Source organism: Sminthopsis crassicaudata, chromosome 1 (genome assembly GCF_048593235.1).
Source record: "Sminthopsis crassicaudata isolate SCR6 chromosome 1, ASM4859323v1, whole genome shotgun sequence".
NCBI lineage: Eukaryota > Metazoa > Chordata > Mammalia > Dasyuromorphia > Dasyuridae > Sminthopsis > Sminthopsis crassicaudata.
The window spans coordinates 723,473,693-723,490,361 of NC_133617.1; the positions used below are offsets into that span (position 1 = coordinate 723,473,693).

Consider the following 16,669-nt stretch of genomic DNA (forward strand, 5'->3'; position numbering starts at 1 on the left):
CTCACTTCAAATTCAGTAATATTCTGACCTTCTAATTTTTGAAATGTGAATTGTAGATAGGTAAATTATACACTTTATTGTGTACCTGTTAATGGATTTCTTTAACTTGGTACTATTATTCCCCTACATCATTTTGGAAGAAATGCTTAGTTTCTGGAAATTTGATATCCATTTAGTCTGATCAGTGAGTAGCTTTTCTTTCAACTGTCTTAGTGCTATCAGGATATCTTGACTGTCAAATGAGCATCTTTTGATGTATTCATTGAACCAGCAGCTTAATGTTATTTTCTAATTATAGCAACCATGGAGATCACTGCTTTGACCACCCCCAAGCATGTCTGATGTCATTTGTTAAATGATGACATCAGATCTTACCTTATGGAAGAGGATACTATAATTAAAAATAACTGTTACTTTTGAAATTTGGCCAAAAAAAAAAGTCTTGATACAATTTCTTTAATCCAACTTTTCTAAGTTCCTCAGGTGAAAGATGGACACACACACACACACACACACACACACACACACACACACACATGTTCTCATTCTTTCTCTCTCCCTCTCTCTCTCTCCCTCTCTCTCTCTCTCTCTCTCTCACTCAGTGAACCTGAGTTAATGTTGCAATAGGTCACCCCAGGGAGAAGGATCTTAAGTGTAGAGCTGATAGTGACACAATGTGTTTTAGTCTTCATTTGCTAGGTCAATATGGAGGGAGTGGCAGGAGAGTTTTACAAGGCTTGCCTCTCTGCTCCAAAGGAAAGAGATACAGATAACAGTGAATGAATAGAATTTTCCCCAGGTGAAAGAAAATAACCCCAAACCTAGTATTTTATCATTTGAAAAAATGGGAAACTTATCCTTTTTTATATTTGTTTATTCCTAAACAATAAAAGAGGTCTTGACTTGTGTAGTTTCATATTAATTCCGTATTATCAACAGAGGAGTCTATTCACTATTGTTTCAATTGAGTAAACAGCCGTGTAAGGGTCAGCGGTATTCACAGGTAATTGTTAGTGTGCAGACAGTCCTGTCAAGCATGTTCGCTAAAAATACATCCTTACATCCCACACTGTCACTTCGCAAGGTGTTTGAAAATAATAGCCCAGATGCAGCAAAACAGGACAGAGGATTGGGTAGTGACCTTTCTCTTTGTTTAATTTGCCTCGGAGGTTTAATTTCAGGGGACAAGTAATAATTGAATATGTCTAATAACTAAATGCTCATTTGGGACAAAATCCATCAAAATATAATTGGCATTTGATTTTTATGAAAGAAAGATGACTTAGCTTTAAAAGGGTAGATATGTTCTAGGAATATCTGATCACTTAATGGAGAAATTGAAGCTTCCTTTTTAATATATATTAATTGCAAATACTTAAGCATTTTCGCATTTTTGTGGAGAATAGTTACCAGATACCAACTGTTTTTGTTAATGCCACTCTCAGAAAGGCGGGGAAGGTTATTGGTCTGCTGTGCAATAATTTACTCCTCTTTGATATGCAAACGATCCACGGTGAATATAAAAAAATCCTATCAGACTCATTTCACAGTTCTTAACCACTTAGATTCTCTGGAGTCTATCGCCTCATTAGACCCGAGCTCTCCAAAGCTAGCATAATTAAAATCTTTAACAGTTTAGCAAAGTAAAGATGTTTGGCTGATCACGTTGAGATGATTATCTATCTATTGTATTCTAAATGACAAAAATAAATTAAATTTAGACCTTGGCATTTTTTATTATGTGTTTCAAATGAATATAATGCATACAGCCTTCTCCTTTAATTCAATACCTTAGCTTGGTTAAGATACATGCCAGTTTCAACTGCTTTTATAGATTCAGAAAATGGCAGATTTCCTAGGATGGCTGTGTTACAATTGATTGAAACAATGAACAGTGATCCAAAACACCTGGAAATGGAGTTCTGCCACAGGCCCGCCTTGAAACAGGCAGGAGTTCCATTTTTAGGTATTCTTTCAAGGGACGTTGTCATCCTGCAGTTGCCCTTGTAAATATTTTTCTCCAGTATGCTTCCTAACATGAAGTGTGTCTTATTTATGTGGGATTGGGGAATTTGGTTCAGTAGAGAAGTGTCATCTGATTAAAGGTTAGGTCACCCAAAATGGTGAGCATGACATATGGATAATGTCTCTACTTCTCGCTGGGAAATTCAAGTTTACACTCGACATATGTGTCTTAAAACCTCTGTCCACTTTGACCCCTTTAGAAAACAACAATTTTTTTTTATTACCCAGAGCTTATTTAATATTTTCATTTTACTCTTGAATGGCTCATTAGCATTGATCTAAGAAATGACAGTAATAATAGTGTTACTTGTATAAAAAGTTATACAGTTTTTCAGTAGACACATCCATCAATTAAGTGAGCAGTCCTAGAAACCAAAATTAATGAGGAAGATAGGTGTGTTAATGAAATAATCATAGTATAATCAATTTGACTGTTAAAATTTGAAAAGCATTTCAGGAAGACAATATGAATTCATAATTTATGTCTAAAAATGATTAATAAAAACTATATTTAATAACAAAGCTATTTGTCATCATTTAAGGCTCAAGCACAAAAAATTAGTCATGTTGTGGTTCATGTTGTCATAATACCATAGTTGAATAATTTTGTTTTGAGTCCTTTCTTGTGTCTTAAAATAAGATACCAGTTATTCACTTTAGCCAAAGTAGTGAAACAAAAGTTTGGATGGAGTCTCCTAGGGTAGTAGATTTCAGACTAGGAGGAACCTTAGAAGGCATCCGGGCCAAGTGTCATAAGAAAATCATAGCCACACTGATGATGGAAAAAGCGCTTGGCTCCAAGTGGTGAGTTTCTGGTCCTGATTCTGCTGCGTTGAGTGACCTCATTCACAGGAGCTCTTCCTTTGGCTTGGTCTCAATTCTCATCTGTTCAGTGATCGGGTTGTCCCAGACGTCCACAGACAGCCCCTTGTCTCTCCCAACATACTGTGAGGACCCAATTTTAAAATTGCCTTTGTAGCTGTGGATCGACGAGAATCCCATGTTAGAGGCCGAGTGATTTTAACAGTAAAATATGAAGTCTTTAACGGGCGCACACACTCAAAAGAAAAAACCCCTAACACTGGGCTTTGTTTACTGACTCTTTGATTTAATTACTGTTTGAAGAGGACGGAATTAGCTGTTAATTGATTTAATTATCCAATTTGTTTGTTTCAGGCATGATTCCAGCCGAACTGCAGCAGCTCTGGAAAGAAGTGACAAGCTCGCATCCAGCGGAAGAAACCCCGAGCAACAACCATAGCAGCTTGGATCTGTCTTCCACATGTGTCACCACCTCCTCTGCACCTTCCAAGACCTCCTTAATAATGAACCCCCATGCCTCCACAAATGGACAGCTAGCACCAGTCCATACTCCTAAAAGAGAAAGGTAGGCACTGAGGCTTGGCTGTACCGTGGTCCTATATTCAATAAGCAGCTCTTTGGGGGGAAGGGGGAGAGTTTAAAATACCTCTTTATATCTCACTGATCTCTAATTGGATTCATGTGATGTGAATGTCCATGTAATGACTTAAGAATTTATTCAATATAGACTGTGGTGTGAAGCATCTAATTATTTTCACTTCTTCAACATGGAATTAGTGCTAAAGTAGACATACGCCAGAGCTTATGGCAAGAGACCACAAGATGCTTATTTCCTCATTACCTTGCTTTTGTTCAGAGCCCCCTCTTTCTACCAGTTGTTGTGGCAGGATATTTCGTGGGCCTTCCTTCAGCTTTCTTGTGAAGGGAATAGGCAAATTCAGCCAGACTGGGCTGCAAATGTGGTGCATGGTCTTGTTGGAGATTAGGGCCTTGTCTGGTCATTTCTCATGATTAGATACCTTAGCTATCAAGTGAAGCTACCATCCAAAGTTCCAAAGAAGGTAAAAAAAAATGGGAAGAAAGGAAAGGAGGAGAGAATAGGTTTATGGATTTTAGTTTCTGTTTATTTTATAAACCTTTTATATATTATTCAAAATACCATTAAATATCATTAAAGTATTTTAAAATCAATTGAAATGTTTCATTATACCATTTTTGTTGTTGAAAATGTTGAAGGTTTACATTTAAAAACACATTGTATTCAATTCATCAGACATTGACTAAATTAAGGCCCTACGATATATACATATATAAGGTGTACTATACTAGACAAAGAGGAGAAAGAAAAAGAGAGGAAGACATTATAACCCTTCTCTTGAAATCTCTATTTACAATTAAGCAGGAAACACAAAATACAAAATTGTAAGGGAAAAAATCATACATTCCAAGATGGTTTGAAATTCAGGATATCTAATTATCCATCCAAAAAAACACTATTAATTAGATTTGATAATAGTCCTTCAAATGAAAGGTGTGCATATTTACATCCAGTAACACTCATGCAGTAAGCATTTATTAAGCATGTACTGTATGCCAGATACTTTTAAAAGCCTTGCTGTTGAAATGCATTATATACCTGTAATCAATTGACAGAAATGCCATATACACCCAAATACTGTGTACTTTATGTATAGAAATGATTTTCTTTTCAGATCTTTATGCTTGTAGATGCTTTGTATCACTTTCATATTTATGTCTGAAAGAAGTAAATTTCTTGAGGACAGGGATTTTTTTTCTTCCCATTTTGTCTCCTTACTGCCTTTCTTAGTGACTGGCACATAGTAGGAATTGAATAAGTGCATTTTGAATTTAAATGTTTTTAAGTGATCTTTTTGTTGTTGCTTCTTATATAGGAATGTTAATAGTCTTTAAATTATTTTTTTATTAATTGTTCCTTTTAAAGTTTCATTATTTTATCAAGTAACAATTATTGAAACTCACAGTTTTTTTTTTCTTTTTTTTGTGGAGCACTTTATGAGTTGATAAAAAATTATATATATTGTACTATATATTTCATATTATTAATTAGTACCCTTGGTAACAAGTTTTCAGTGATATGTGATATAAATATTTTCTTCAAAAAACTGACACACTTTTATTAGATGATTTTAAAATTGGTACAGCAATAGGAAGCAAGTGATTTAAATAGTTGCTAAGCTTATTACCTTGAAAGTGGTTTGGAGTATAGAATAGGATAAAACCAGTGTTAAATAGGAACCATTGGATGAATTCAAGCTTCTGTTGATGTCAAGGGAGGGTAGGAATATTTTTACATCTAAAAGTCAAGCTTCACTCTTCCTTCCTGTATCTGTTTATGTTGCCTTTTGTTGTAATATTTTCAGAAAGGAAAACTTCAGATAGCATAAAATAAAAGGTTCTAGATTTAGCCTTGCCTTTTCTTTCTTTGATGTACTAAGGCTTATACCATCCATTTAGTAGAGAGTGATTGAATTACATCTTTATCCATAAGTAGAGCAGGAGACTATACAGCAAAGAATGCCCACTGATGCACTTAAGGTTTTTGTTGCAGGCCTGTCGGCCCTTGTGGTGCCTGCCTACATTTCGTATGACACACAAGCCTCTTCTTGTTTAGATGCATTGCATTTAGTTTCACGCTAAAAGGATATATATCTGTAGTTGGTATAGGAGAGTGGTAGATTAGCAATGAAGAAAATGGGAAAAGAATAGCCCCCTTTTATGTCTCAAGGTGCATTTAAGAGTAAATGGATCCAAGGCAGAGGCAGAGTAATTCCAGGAGCTGAAAGTTGGTGTGATTCTGTAATGTTCATTTGGATCCTCAGAAGTTAAGCTGAATGTGTCAATATTCTGAAGATACAGCATGATGCAAGGGTGGGGGGAGGGAGGAAGGAAAGGGATATTTTAATGAAAAGTGTTCACTTTGACATTGTAGTTTTACAGGGAATGAAATTGGGCAAGGGAAAGAAAGGGGAACCTAAAAGAGAGAAAGGAAGCATTTTGTAAATTACAAAATGCCGGGCAAGATTCATGGACTCAATATAACTGTCAGGTCACTAGTCAGCTATTTCCATCTGCTTTTTTTTTTTTTAATACTTCATTCATTCCTGAGACTATCTGGTTGCGGAGCTAATGGTGAGTTAGGCCAGACAGCAAGAAGACATGAATGCAAATCTTGCTTCTTGGCCAAGTTAATTCATATCTTTGAATCTCAGCTTGACCATCTAGTCAGTAAAGTTGAGAATAACATTTTGGGGCCATATTATTCATTACTGACTAGTTATCCAATACTTGTATACCTGGGGCCATCTAAACAAAGCATCAAAGTTTTGACACTGAAGAAAGTGTTTTAAAACTGATTAAAACAGTATAATGCTATCTTTTTCATTCAGAACTGAGGAGCAGTAGCTTTTTTTTTTTTTTCCACGTAGGCTTTCTCTATCTTTGGAGGTTTCTTCCATGCTCCCTAATTTGTTTTGCACCTCTTATTTAGTAGATTTTTCATCATTTAGAAATCTCATTGGGTTTTGATTTAACCCATTTCTTGAAAGCCCCTTGCATGAGCTCTTTCAATAGGACAATAGGACAAGAGGTGGGCTATGGAGTGGGGCACACATCTTATTTAAGTAGCACTAGCTCATAATCTACAGATGTCCAACTTGGAAAATTCCCTTTCCCAACACTTCTCGTCCTGCGCTTTCTTGAGCTTTTTATAAGCAGGGTGGAAACAGCAGTAGTGGCAGCGGCAGCAGCAGCAGCAGCTCTGGGGTTTGGTGCACAGCAATCTGTTAAGGAGATAAATAATCTGCTTTGGCGTGACACTCCTACTCTCCTCTTTAATTTGTCTTACACAAGGAAAATTATAATTAAATCATTCAGGGTAAACCCTTGAGTGTAGAGAAGGGAAAAAAAAAAACCACACACACACACACACACACACACACACACACATACACTTTGGTAAAGATTGCCAATAGAGACCAACTTCCCTGTTGTGCTTCGCAGAGACATTGATCAATATTCAGCACTTTTAAAGGACGAACATTTCATATGATTTGTGAGGCAGATGCCAAAGCTCAAATCAAGGCTTGTTAAGATCCTTTCCTCATGTAATCACAGGCATTCAGCATCATTAGAATTCAGCACTAACTCTCTGTTTCATGCTCCGATTTTACTCAGACAATTCGGTAATGTTTATGGTGCTGATTAGGCATAAATTCACTCAGTGCAATAAATGTACTTCAGTTGTCAGGACGTGGAAAAAAAAAGAATTTTCACATTCAGGAAACAGAATCAAAAGGGGCCATTGCCAACTCCTCTTTATCTTGCCATTGTTTTATTCTGCAATATAAGTGGTTTTTGCAGTGATTGACATATTTACCATGATACTTTCAGACATAAAACATCATCTTTAAAATTTGCCCATTATCATATTTTAGAAATTCCAAATTCAGAAATTTGCGTGAATAAAGTCAACACACCACAAAGGAAATGGCATAAAAATGTTAAGGCTGGTCTGGTTCTTGTGATTTTCTTGTCTCAAAGTTGATATGTAAATTGTAAAAAACAATCATTTGTAAAATTATATTATACAACTACCACTAAAACAACAACAACATTGCCTATAAGTTTAAAGAATAGCATTAAAAATTTCAAGTAGAAATTAGTTTATGATGAATCAAAGCAGGCACTCTACTTGTCTGTGTGAAAAGGACAAAGGTTTCTTCCATTAAAATTAAAAATAAAACTTAGATTACTTATTATGTACCTATTCATTAGGTCCTTCAAAATGAACATAACTCACAGAAGATAAATCACTTAAATTTTAAAACAGTATATAGTATGTATACAGGAGTACATACACACACACATAGTGAAATAATTGAATGGGAGAGAAAGGATACCTATAAAAATAAGACCACCTCCTTTAATTGTACTCCTGTCTTGTTTAGTAACTTTCCATTTCTTCATTTAAAATATTAAATGGTCTTTATTTTAGGTGATTGCTATGTAGCTCTTTATGACTAGTAGTTTTTCCAGTTATTCCCACTCTTTTGCCATTTTACCAGCCGCTTTGTGGTTGTGAACATTTTTTAATTAGTTACCTTAAGTTTATTTCCTTAGAAGAAAATTGTCCTATTTTCTTTAAGCCTTTGAAGAAAAAAAAAATGTTTTTTAAACCCTATAATGCCTATGATTGTGGTACCTTATTTCCCAGTGCAACATTACTTTCTCAGGGATGGGTGACTCAAGCAAAGCATTTTCGTCTATGAGGTCTAACCTGCCTCCTGCCCAATTACAATGTCTTTCCTTTGTGTTCTAACCCTCTTTCCTACTTGCCATCGTACTGATTGGTGCCTCACTGCCGTTTTCCACTTGGCTGCTGACTTCAAGGATTCTTTGACAATAACCTCTCAATCCCTTTGCTTGGTCAGGGGCTTCATGGCTCTTTCATTTAATTCACATTCTCTATTTGTTGCCTCCAGACATACATTTGACTAGATCAGAATGCATTCTCTGTTTACTGGGCTGACCATTTTCAAAATCTAAGTCATTTTTGAATATGGTTGTGATATTTACCACTTGACTAAATTCTGTTCTGATGAGTAAAATACTGACAGTTTTGGGTACAGTTTACAGTAGGAATTTAAAATCCAAGACTTGTTTCCGTTTGGGGAAGACGATGAGAGGTGAGCAGTAAACTAATAAACTAGCCAGCTAAAATATCTATTTCCCTTGATTCTTAATTCACATCTTAACCGGTATTCCTGATATTAGCTCTAATTAAGAGCTTTTAAAAATGTACCCATTCCAATTTCCTGATTACCAGGGTAGCCATTAGGAAAAGATATAAAGAGCCAAAGCATGTAAACCATAGCATATATCCCGAAGGTTAAGCCTCCCATAAGTGATGATTTCAGTTGCTTCACATAGCTCTATGTTAAGTGACTCATTTATCCCCCCACATCCCATATGGTTGCAAATGTTTCTAATGGACAGCCTTGAGTTGCTCAAGCCACTTAGATGTACCGACTCTTCTATCTTTATTAGGTGCTTCTCTAAGTACAGTGGAAAGACGATTGACTTTGGAGTTATTGAACTAGGGTTCATACCCTACCTGTTACATTTACTATCTGTTCAGTTGGGGGGGGGGGATAATCTAAATAGTTAATCTCTCTTGGTTCTGTTTCTTTATAAAATCAGGAGATTGAGCTAGATAGCTTCTGAGGTCCTTTCCATCTCTTGATCTAAGATCCTATGAAGATTTTCCTTCATTTAATCAGAATTGTTTTGAGTATTTTCCCATCAGTGTTTTGCAGAGATTTCACACATACACTCTCTCACACACACATACATGCACACACACATACACTTATATGTATATGTACTCATATTTATGTGTAAAATCTATTAAGCTATTTTCAAAGGTCTTTGAATGTTGACAGCTTGTTAGACCTGAAGAATCCCACGAAATTATCAGACATTTTGCTACTTTTGAGGGATATTGGATTTCTTACTCCCACTGGAAGCATTTTTAAGGTTGTAGGAATAAGTCCAGTGAAATTTGCCAGTTATATACCTGAGGTTTTCTTCCCATTATACATTGTTTTGGATGTTTGAATAGTTAGTGAAGTACCAGCATTTGCCCTAAAAGCACACATTTAGATGGATGTTCTGGAATGTTAAGAGAAATTGCTTAGTCTGATGATTAAAAAATTATCTCGGAGCCAGGAACTTAGGAACTGTTTCAGATGCTACTTCTGATACAACATACCTGTCTGACTCTGGACATAGCCCTTTGGACAGCTTTTCAGAGCTGATAAATTAGGAACCAGTTATAAAACCGCATGAGAAAAGGGAGGGGAGTTCCTTACATCAGTGAAACCAGAGGTATAGGGCAAGATTTAGCTCTCTGGTTGGGTGTATAGATACAAAGATGGATAGATAAAGAAAGAATGATAGATAATGTATCTCTAAGCAGAGATAAGCATTTAAGTATCTCCAGGTATTGATACATAGTCTTTCATTACCAGGGATTTGTTTATATAAAGTATCACAAGCATTTACTTTAAAAGGAGAATGTGAAATAGTTTGTATATTTCATGGCATAGCCTCTGATCTTTCCCATTTCCTTCAATATATTTTGTACTACTTTGTGAATAATAAAAGCCAATGTGTTCTGTTGTGTAAGCATTTTTTATTTTTATTTTTATTTTATTTTTTTGATTAGGGTTTTAGTTTGTGGGGCAGAGGGAAATGTTTTGTTTTTGTTTTTGTTTTTGTTTTTACTATCCTCATTGATGATAGTCCATGAGGCAGTCCCAAACTATCTAGTTGCTGCTTTCTTGCAAAAACTAATTGGTGACAGTATTGCCTGAAGAGCCAGTAATTACCCACATGACTCTTTTAAGTGTCACCTGCCATTGTTGCTCTTCACCTGATGTCTTCATCTTCCTGCCAACCAACAACCCTGAATCTTTTCTCTCTTTCTTTGTCCAGTTGTACTTTTTAGAAATAACATCTGGAAGGTTGAGTTGAATAGTTGGTATAAAGATGTTTCATTGCTTTGTGTGGACCCTCTGGAACATTTAGAGGGAGGCAAAAGTAGGACTAGGAGTAGAGATCTGCAGAATATGGCCATGGCATGCATACCATAATAGCTTCAGTAACTAAGCCGTGAACACTGATTACACTTGCTTCACATAGCACTGTGTGAAGTGACATGATTATCTTCCCTAATTTAATGTAGTGGCTAATGTTAGAGAGAGAGTAAAAAGGGATTACCCAGTCTAACCTCCTTATTCTACAGAAGAGGAAACTGAGGAACAAACTGGTAAAATGACTCGCTCAAGGTTGTAGCATGTGGTGAGTTACCAAGCTCAGATTTGAATGTGGCTTATGTTATTTCAAACTCTGAATTATTTTCACTAGACTAATTGACCTCTCAGAGCATCCAGAGTCTAATTAAGTGTCCTCACCAAACATGAAAGCTGATATAAATTATTACCATGTTTTTAATTTAATTAAAATATTGAATTTTGTCATAACTCTTTGCTATTGTGTGCTATCAATTACTGCTGGTGCCCTTGGATGGGTGAGAAGAATCTTTGGGGGACTAAATGTAGTGCTAAGTTCTCTTCTGTCACTCAGACATTCAGGGAATAGAGAAGACTATCTTTAGATATTGGACTCTGGGAAGAGAAGTTTACTGGTTTTCTTGTCTTTGGTTGCTGAGTGATAAAAATCAGCCACTATTGTTCAGCAGCTGTCATAGTGTCACATATAAAATGCTGAGTGCCATTTAAAGGTAACATACTGTTGTTAGACTCTCGTGTTTTCTGATTTATTGTGTTTTAATGACTAAAAAAAGCTTTTCTATAAAAAGAACATAATTTATACTACATGGTAACATTCGTTTTCCAAACGGTATCTGCATTTATTTTTAAACTTTCTTAGATTCTTTTGTAAGAACATTTTTCCCCTTGCGCCTGATTCCCCCTTGACATAATGATTTAGAACTACATCTCTCCTTTTACCCTGTATTGCAGATTTCTTTTTCTGATGAATTTTGAGACCCTTGCCTTTTTGTTTTATTTTGTTTGCCCCTGCCAAAACACCTTAGGTGGGAGATCCTGCCTTCCTGTGTGTAGAGAATTGTCTCCTCAGTCTTTATCAGCTTAAAGGCCTGGGGGGCAGGGGGGTTCTGAAACTCTTGGGGCAGAGAGAGGGTTGAGAATTTATTGTAAATCTGAAGCAGTTAAGAGAAATGTGGAGGCTGCTGAATGGAAATCTTAGCTTGCACCTGTCTCCCGGGACTGGCAGAAATGCCCCCCTCCTTCATTTTTGCTCGACGGCATGGTTCTCTTGGTTTCTCCATGGAAGCAAGCTACCACTCATTTGGGTAATGCAAATGATGGTGTTCCATGTGTATAGTCTTCTTAAAGTTCTTTTTTCTCCTTTTGTAATCAGTCAAGGCCTAAGTATATTATAAAGTATATTCTCCTCATTAAAACAATGGTGTAAGCTCACAAAGGGAAATTGTTCCTATGTGTTCCAGCTTGTCATTCCAAGCTGTGTGAATAAAGAAGATAACTATTCCGTTGGGAAACTATTTCAGGAATTGAGCAACAGATATGCTAGCCAGAGAATTCTCTTAACTGTGATTTTCCTTTTGTGTGTACTCAAAAATAACATCCTGATGGGTCCTTAAATGCCATTTCATGTACAGAGCACAATTTCCACAGCACAGGTGGTGCTAATATAGGACAGTCCCCCAGGCACTTGTCGCCAAGAGTTGTACAGCTTGTTCAGTGTCTGCATCCATATGGCGAGCTGTCCCATTCATAGAGAGACATTGTAGTGGTGCCTGTGGGTGCTGTGGTCAATGTAGTGTACAAAGGAGATTTTAACTCTCAGCAGCCTATGTAATGCACTTTGTTTTATTGGAGATTTGTGTTATACCATTAAAAAAAAAAAAAGGCATCAATTCAGAGGAAATGCCAGAAGAATCTTTCTGGTTTATTCTCTCCTTACCCCTTTTTCATTTTTAATTGCACATAGTTACCTCAGCAGGCGTAATTCTTCAGCATAAAAACTTATTTATTAAACTGTATGACCCTTTTTGAGTTGGTTAAAAATCAGGAAACTCTGAATTTAAGAAGTGCCTGTCATTTACAGAGTTTTACTGTATCTTTTTTTTTTTTTGGAAGTTGTGATATTTTTTTCCTCTTCTTTTACAAAGAAAATTGTATAGTCAGCTGAATAATAGGGGCCAAGGTTTTTATGGGTACTTCTTCAGGTGCTCCTCCCCACCCCCACCTTCACCCCTCCAAATACTCCTAGAATCAGTTTGTCATCAGTTTTTACAAGTCTCTCTTTGTATCTTGAAATCTGAGAGTAAAGTATTCCCCAGAGGGGGGGGAGAATTGCAAAGGGAGAATCAAGTGAACAAGATTTCCCCCTGGACAATGGAGAAAACAGGCAGATTTTTCAAGGCACTTCCAAAAATTCACCAGAAAGCAAAATTGTCCAGTCCATGATTTATAAAACAAAATGTTGTTCCGCTTTTGTGTGACTATTTGTGTTCTTGTTTCATAGACAAACAGACACCATAGCAACAGTGACACATGATATTTATACTACCTGCAAGACAGAGCACTTCCCTAAACAAATAAAAAGCTCACTTTGTGACCTTCACTTTGCAATCCTACTTAAGAGTCCAAGCTCACCAAGGCTCTGGCCTTTTTTGGTTATTCCTTAGCTGCTTTCTTTGCATCTTCCACATCTGTTGGAAATGTTGCAGAGAATCTGAAAGTGTTTTGTGACACAAGAAATTTTTACCTGTGCTGAGGCAGCTGCCTACCAAAGGTCGTCTTGTTTCTCTCCCAGAATTCTGGTTGAATATTCTAGCAGGTTGATATTCAGCATAAATACTTGTGATCATGGGATGAAGAACTCCAAGTCTAAAAGTTGCCTGCTTTTATAACTCAAGTTCTGTATTTTAGTACATGTGATCCCCTATATTCTACTTACATTTTCCCCTATGAATCACATTTATGACAACAAGATGTCTCATGTTAAAGATCAGTGCGAGAAATAAATGGCAGTGTACTTTAATTAGAAGAAAAAATTGACACCAAGATGCTGGAATAATCCAGTGTCATTTGAATAAATTAGAGGATTGTAAAGACAGAAATAAGATGAAATTTAGCAAGGGTAAATGGAAAGTTCTCCACAGAAGAAAAGAGTTTTCCAAAGTGCACCCTTCTCCAACTCAGCCAGTTGGGCCATCAGTTAAGGTACTTGGACACTTCAGAGAATGAAGATCGATGTGAATTTGTAAAGCCAATTTAAAAACAAAATCTGCTAATTGAATAAAACCAGGAGATAAGTTTGCATAGCACTATTTCGATCTCATTGGTAGTTAGTACGTCTATTTTGGAAATACTGTGACATAAGCAGAATATAGAAAAACCAGACAAGAAAGCTGACCATTGTAATAAAGGGCAAAGGACTAAAGCCCAGAAGGAAAGACTAAAAGGAATTAAATACTTCATGGTATTTGAAACAGGAGACCTTAAACACTATGTAAGGATCCCTCCAGATCTCTCATTGACTTAGGAACCAATATTAACATTACCTATATTTTTTAATTTATTGTATTAAATATTTCCCAATTATATTTCCAAGTAGTCTGGTCCATATTCAGGATTGTTGCAGATTCATATCCTGTGTGTTTGATACCTTTGGCCTGGAAGGTGACACCAGGAACTGATTAGGTTGAGAATTTATCTTGGGGTGTGTGTGTGTGTGTGTGTGTGTGTGTGTGTGTGTGTGTGTGTATGTGTGTGTATGTTGTAGAAAGCCTGATTCCCAAGTGAAACTAAAAGTGGATTTTCCTTTTAAGAAAAATCAATCCAGAACATGGAGCCAGTTTTTAATTATTTGGATAAAGGAAAGAACACTTTATTATATGTCATTTTGTAGTTCAGATCACTTGAGGCATGGGCTACATTCTCATATCTTCTTGTTCTTTTTTTCTTTATTCAGCAGCCATTAAATTAAGCATTTACTGTATATGTAACTTTGCTATAGGAAACTTTCTTTATCGGCACATTCCAGTTCCAATGCTACAGTTTACAAAGAATTATTCATTTACACTCTTGTGAATTAAATCTGTGGGTATTATCTTGGTGCTGAACTTGTGATTTCATTGGTATCAACCATTCCTGGTATGGAACTCTATCAGTGCAGAATACCAAATCTCATAATTTACAGAGAATTTTTGTTGTGACTTCCCTGGTCTGTGAGGCTTAGATTATAGATTGAGGGCCAAAAAGGATCTTGGAGGTTCCTAATACAATCTTTTCATTTTACATATGAGAGACCTGAAACTTCCAAAGCCACAGTGACTTTCTCTACATTATTCAGGTAGTAAGTTGTAAAGCTGGGATTTGAACCCATGATCTTTGACTCAGGTCCAGTGGCTTTTCTCCTGCTACTTCCCATCCGTGTCTTCTGAATTTCAAGATCTGTCTTTCAACTCAACAGAATTCTGCTAAACTAAATAAGGATTATTGATATAAGAATAGACTTGCGGAGATTAAATGGTTTGCTCATAGTCACATAGCTAATAAATGTCAAAGTGATGCTTGAACCTAACTCATTTTTTTTTTACTCTAAACATTGGACTTGGTATTGCTTTAATCATCTTGAATGATGAAAAATACATAATACAAAATACATTTGAAAAATAACAACTAGCTTTTTATATATAGTACTTTAAAATTTACAAAGTTCACTTTATACAGTTGTCACATTTGAGCTTCACAACTGCATGAGACAGACCCTTTTATTATCCCCATTTTACATATGAAGAAACTGAAGCCTCAAAAGGTGAAGCAGATGGCTAGACTTACAGAGTTAGTGTCTGAGCCTCACTACAAACTCAGATCATCCTGATTCCAGGTCAATGCTCTATCTGCTGACACACCAAAATGCAAGAGAATACTTACTGAGACTGCACAGAAGCAACTGAAACCTAGTGTTGCTCCCTGATAACTAACCTGAAACCAAGAGCCCACTGGCTTTGCAATTAGAGGACTGAGCCTCACATTCTTTCCCATCTGCTAGTAATTGCTGTGACCTTGAATTGAATTAAGTCACTTAAATTCTCTAGTCCTCAGTTTCCATATCTGTAAAATGAGAGGCACTAATTTCCTTGTTGGGTGAGAAAGAGATCTATATCTGTGATCACACCCCCTTTTTTACCAGCCTTCCCCATCCCTCTTGGTCCCTACTCCATAGAACCATAGGATCTCAAATTGGAATGGATCTTGAAAATTGTTGATAAAGAACTCATCCCTAAAGAAATCAAATGTCTTGCCTCAGTTTACAGAAGTGTTCAGTCAGGATTTGATCTTAGATCTCCAGATTCTCTCAATCTAATATTCTTTCCAGTTTTCCTTTCTTTCCCACTCCCATAACTTCTCCTTTGGTCTGAACCAAAGGAGACTCCTGCAAATGGCCCAGAAAGTTCTAAAGAATTAAAACGATCATAAGTAATGGAGACTGAAAGTTATATTTCCTAAAGAACCCATCAGTTCCTGTGGCATATGGGCAGTGTTCCATATAGGCTCTATGACTCACCACGTTCAAACAAATGTCCGTTGGCATAATAGGAATGTCCGCCTAACAGTGTTAATAACTTTTGGATTAGAGGTCCCTGAGTATGTATTGACACAGTTGCTCATAACCACTCCTTGGAAAGCATTATTTGAGTCTTTTTTTTTTTTTTTTTTTTTTTTTTTTTAGTGGAGAGTTCTGTGGTAATGCTGTCTATGCAAACTATATAAGTTACAAACTCAGCAGTGAGTCAGGATTGCCATTATAGGTTGCTGATGAAATGTGGCAAGGGCCTCTGACTTTCTTGTTCCTTCACTTATCACTAACTAAACACTAGCCTTTTGACTTTTATCACCATTCTCTTCTGTTCTGTATATGATTGACTGAGGAGAATGCACCAGTCAGTCACAGACACAAAAGTTCAGTTTCCATGTTCTATTGTACTGTAGCTCTGGAGACTCCTGGGTTTTGGGAACAAAAATGGGATGCTTTATTCTGTTTAACTCACAGAGTTACAGTAGTTGTAAAAGGAGAGTAGCATCCACTCGTATAAGCATATCCTTTTATTCTATTTACCCTTAGAGCCATTACTAAAGCAGCAATTAGCCATTTGCTGCCTCCCCCCTTTAGAGGTTAATAAATGCCAAATGGACGGTTTTGT

At 36.4% G+C, this 16,669-nt stretch overlaps 1 protein-coding gene across 1 annotated transcript in view; it reads left to right on the top strand.

Moving 5' to 3' along the window:
- Nucleotides 1-16,669, top strand: part of FOXP1 (forkhead box P1) — a 265,651-nt gene that overhangs the window by 172,699 nt on the left and 76,283 nt on the right. Inside the window, 1 exon segment of the mRNA XM_074284103.1 lies at nt 3,202-3,412. Within this exon segment, the coding sequence (XP_074140204.1) occupies nt 3,202-3,412 (211 nt within the window).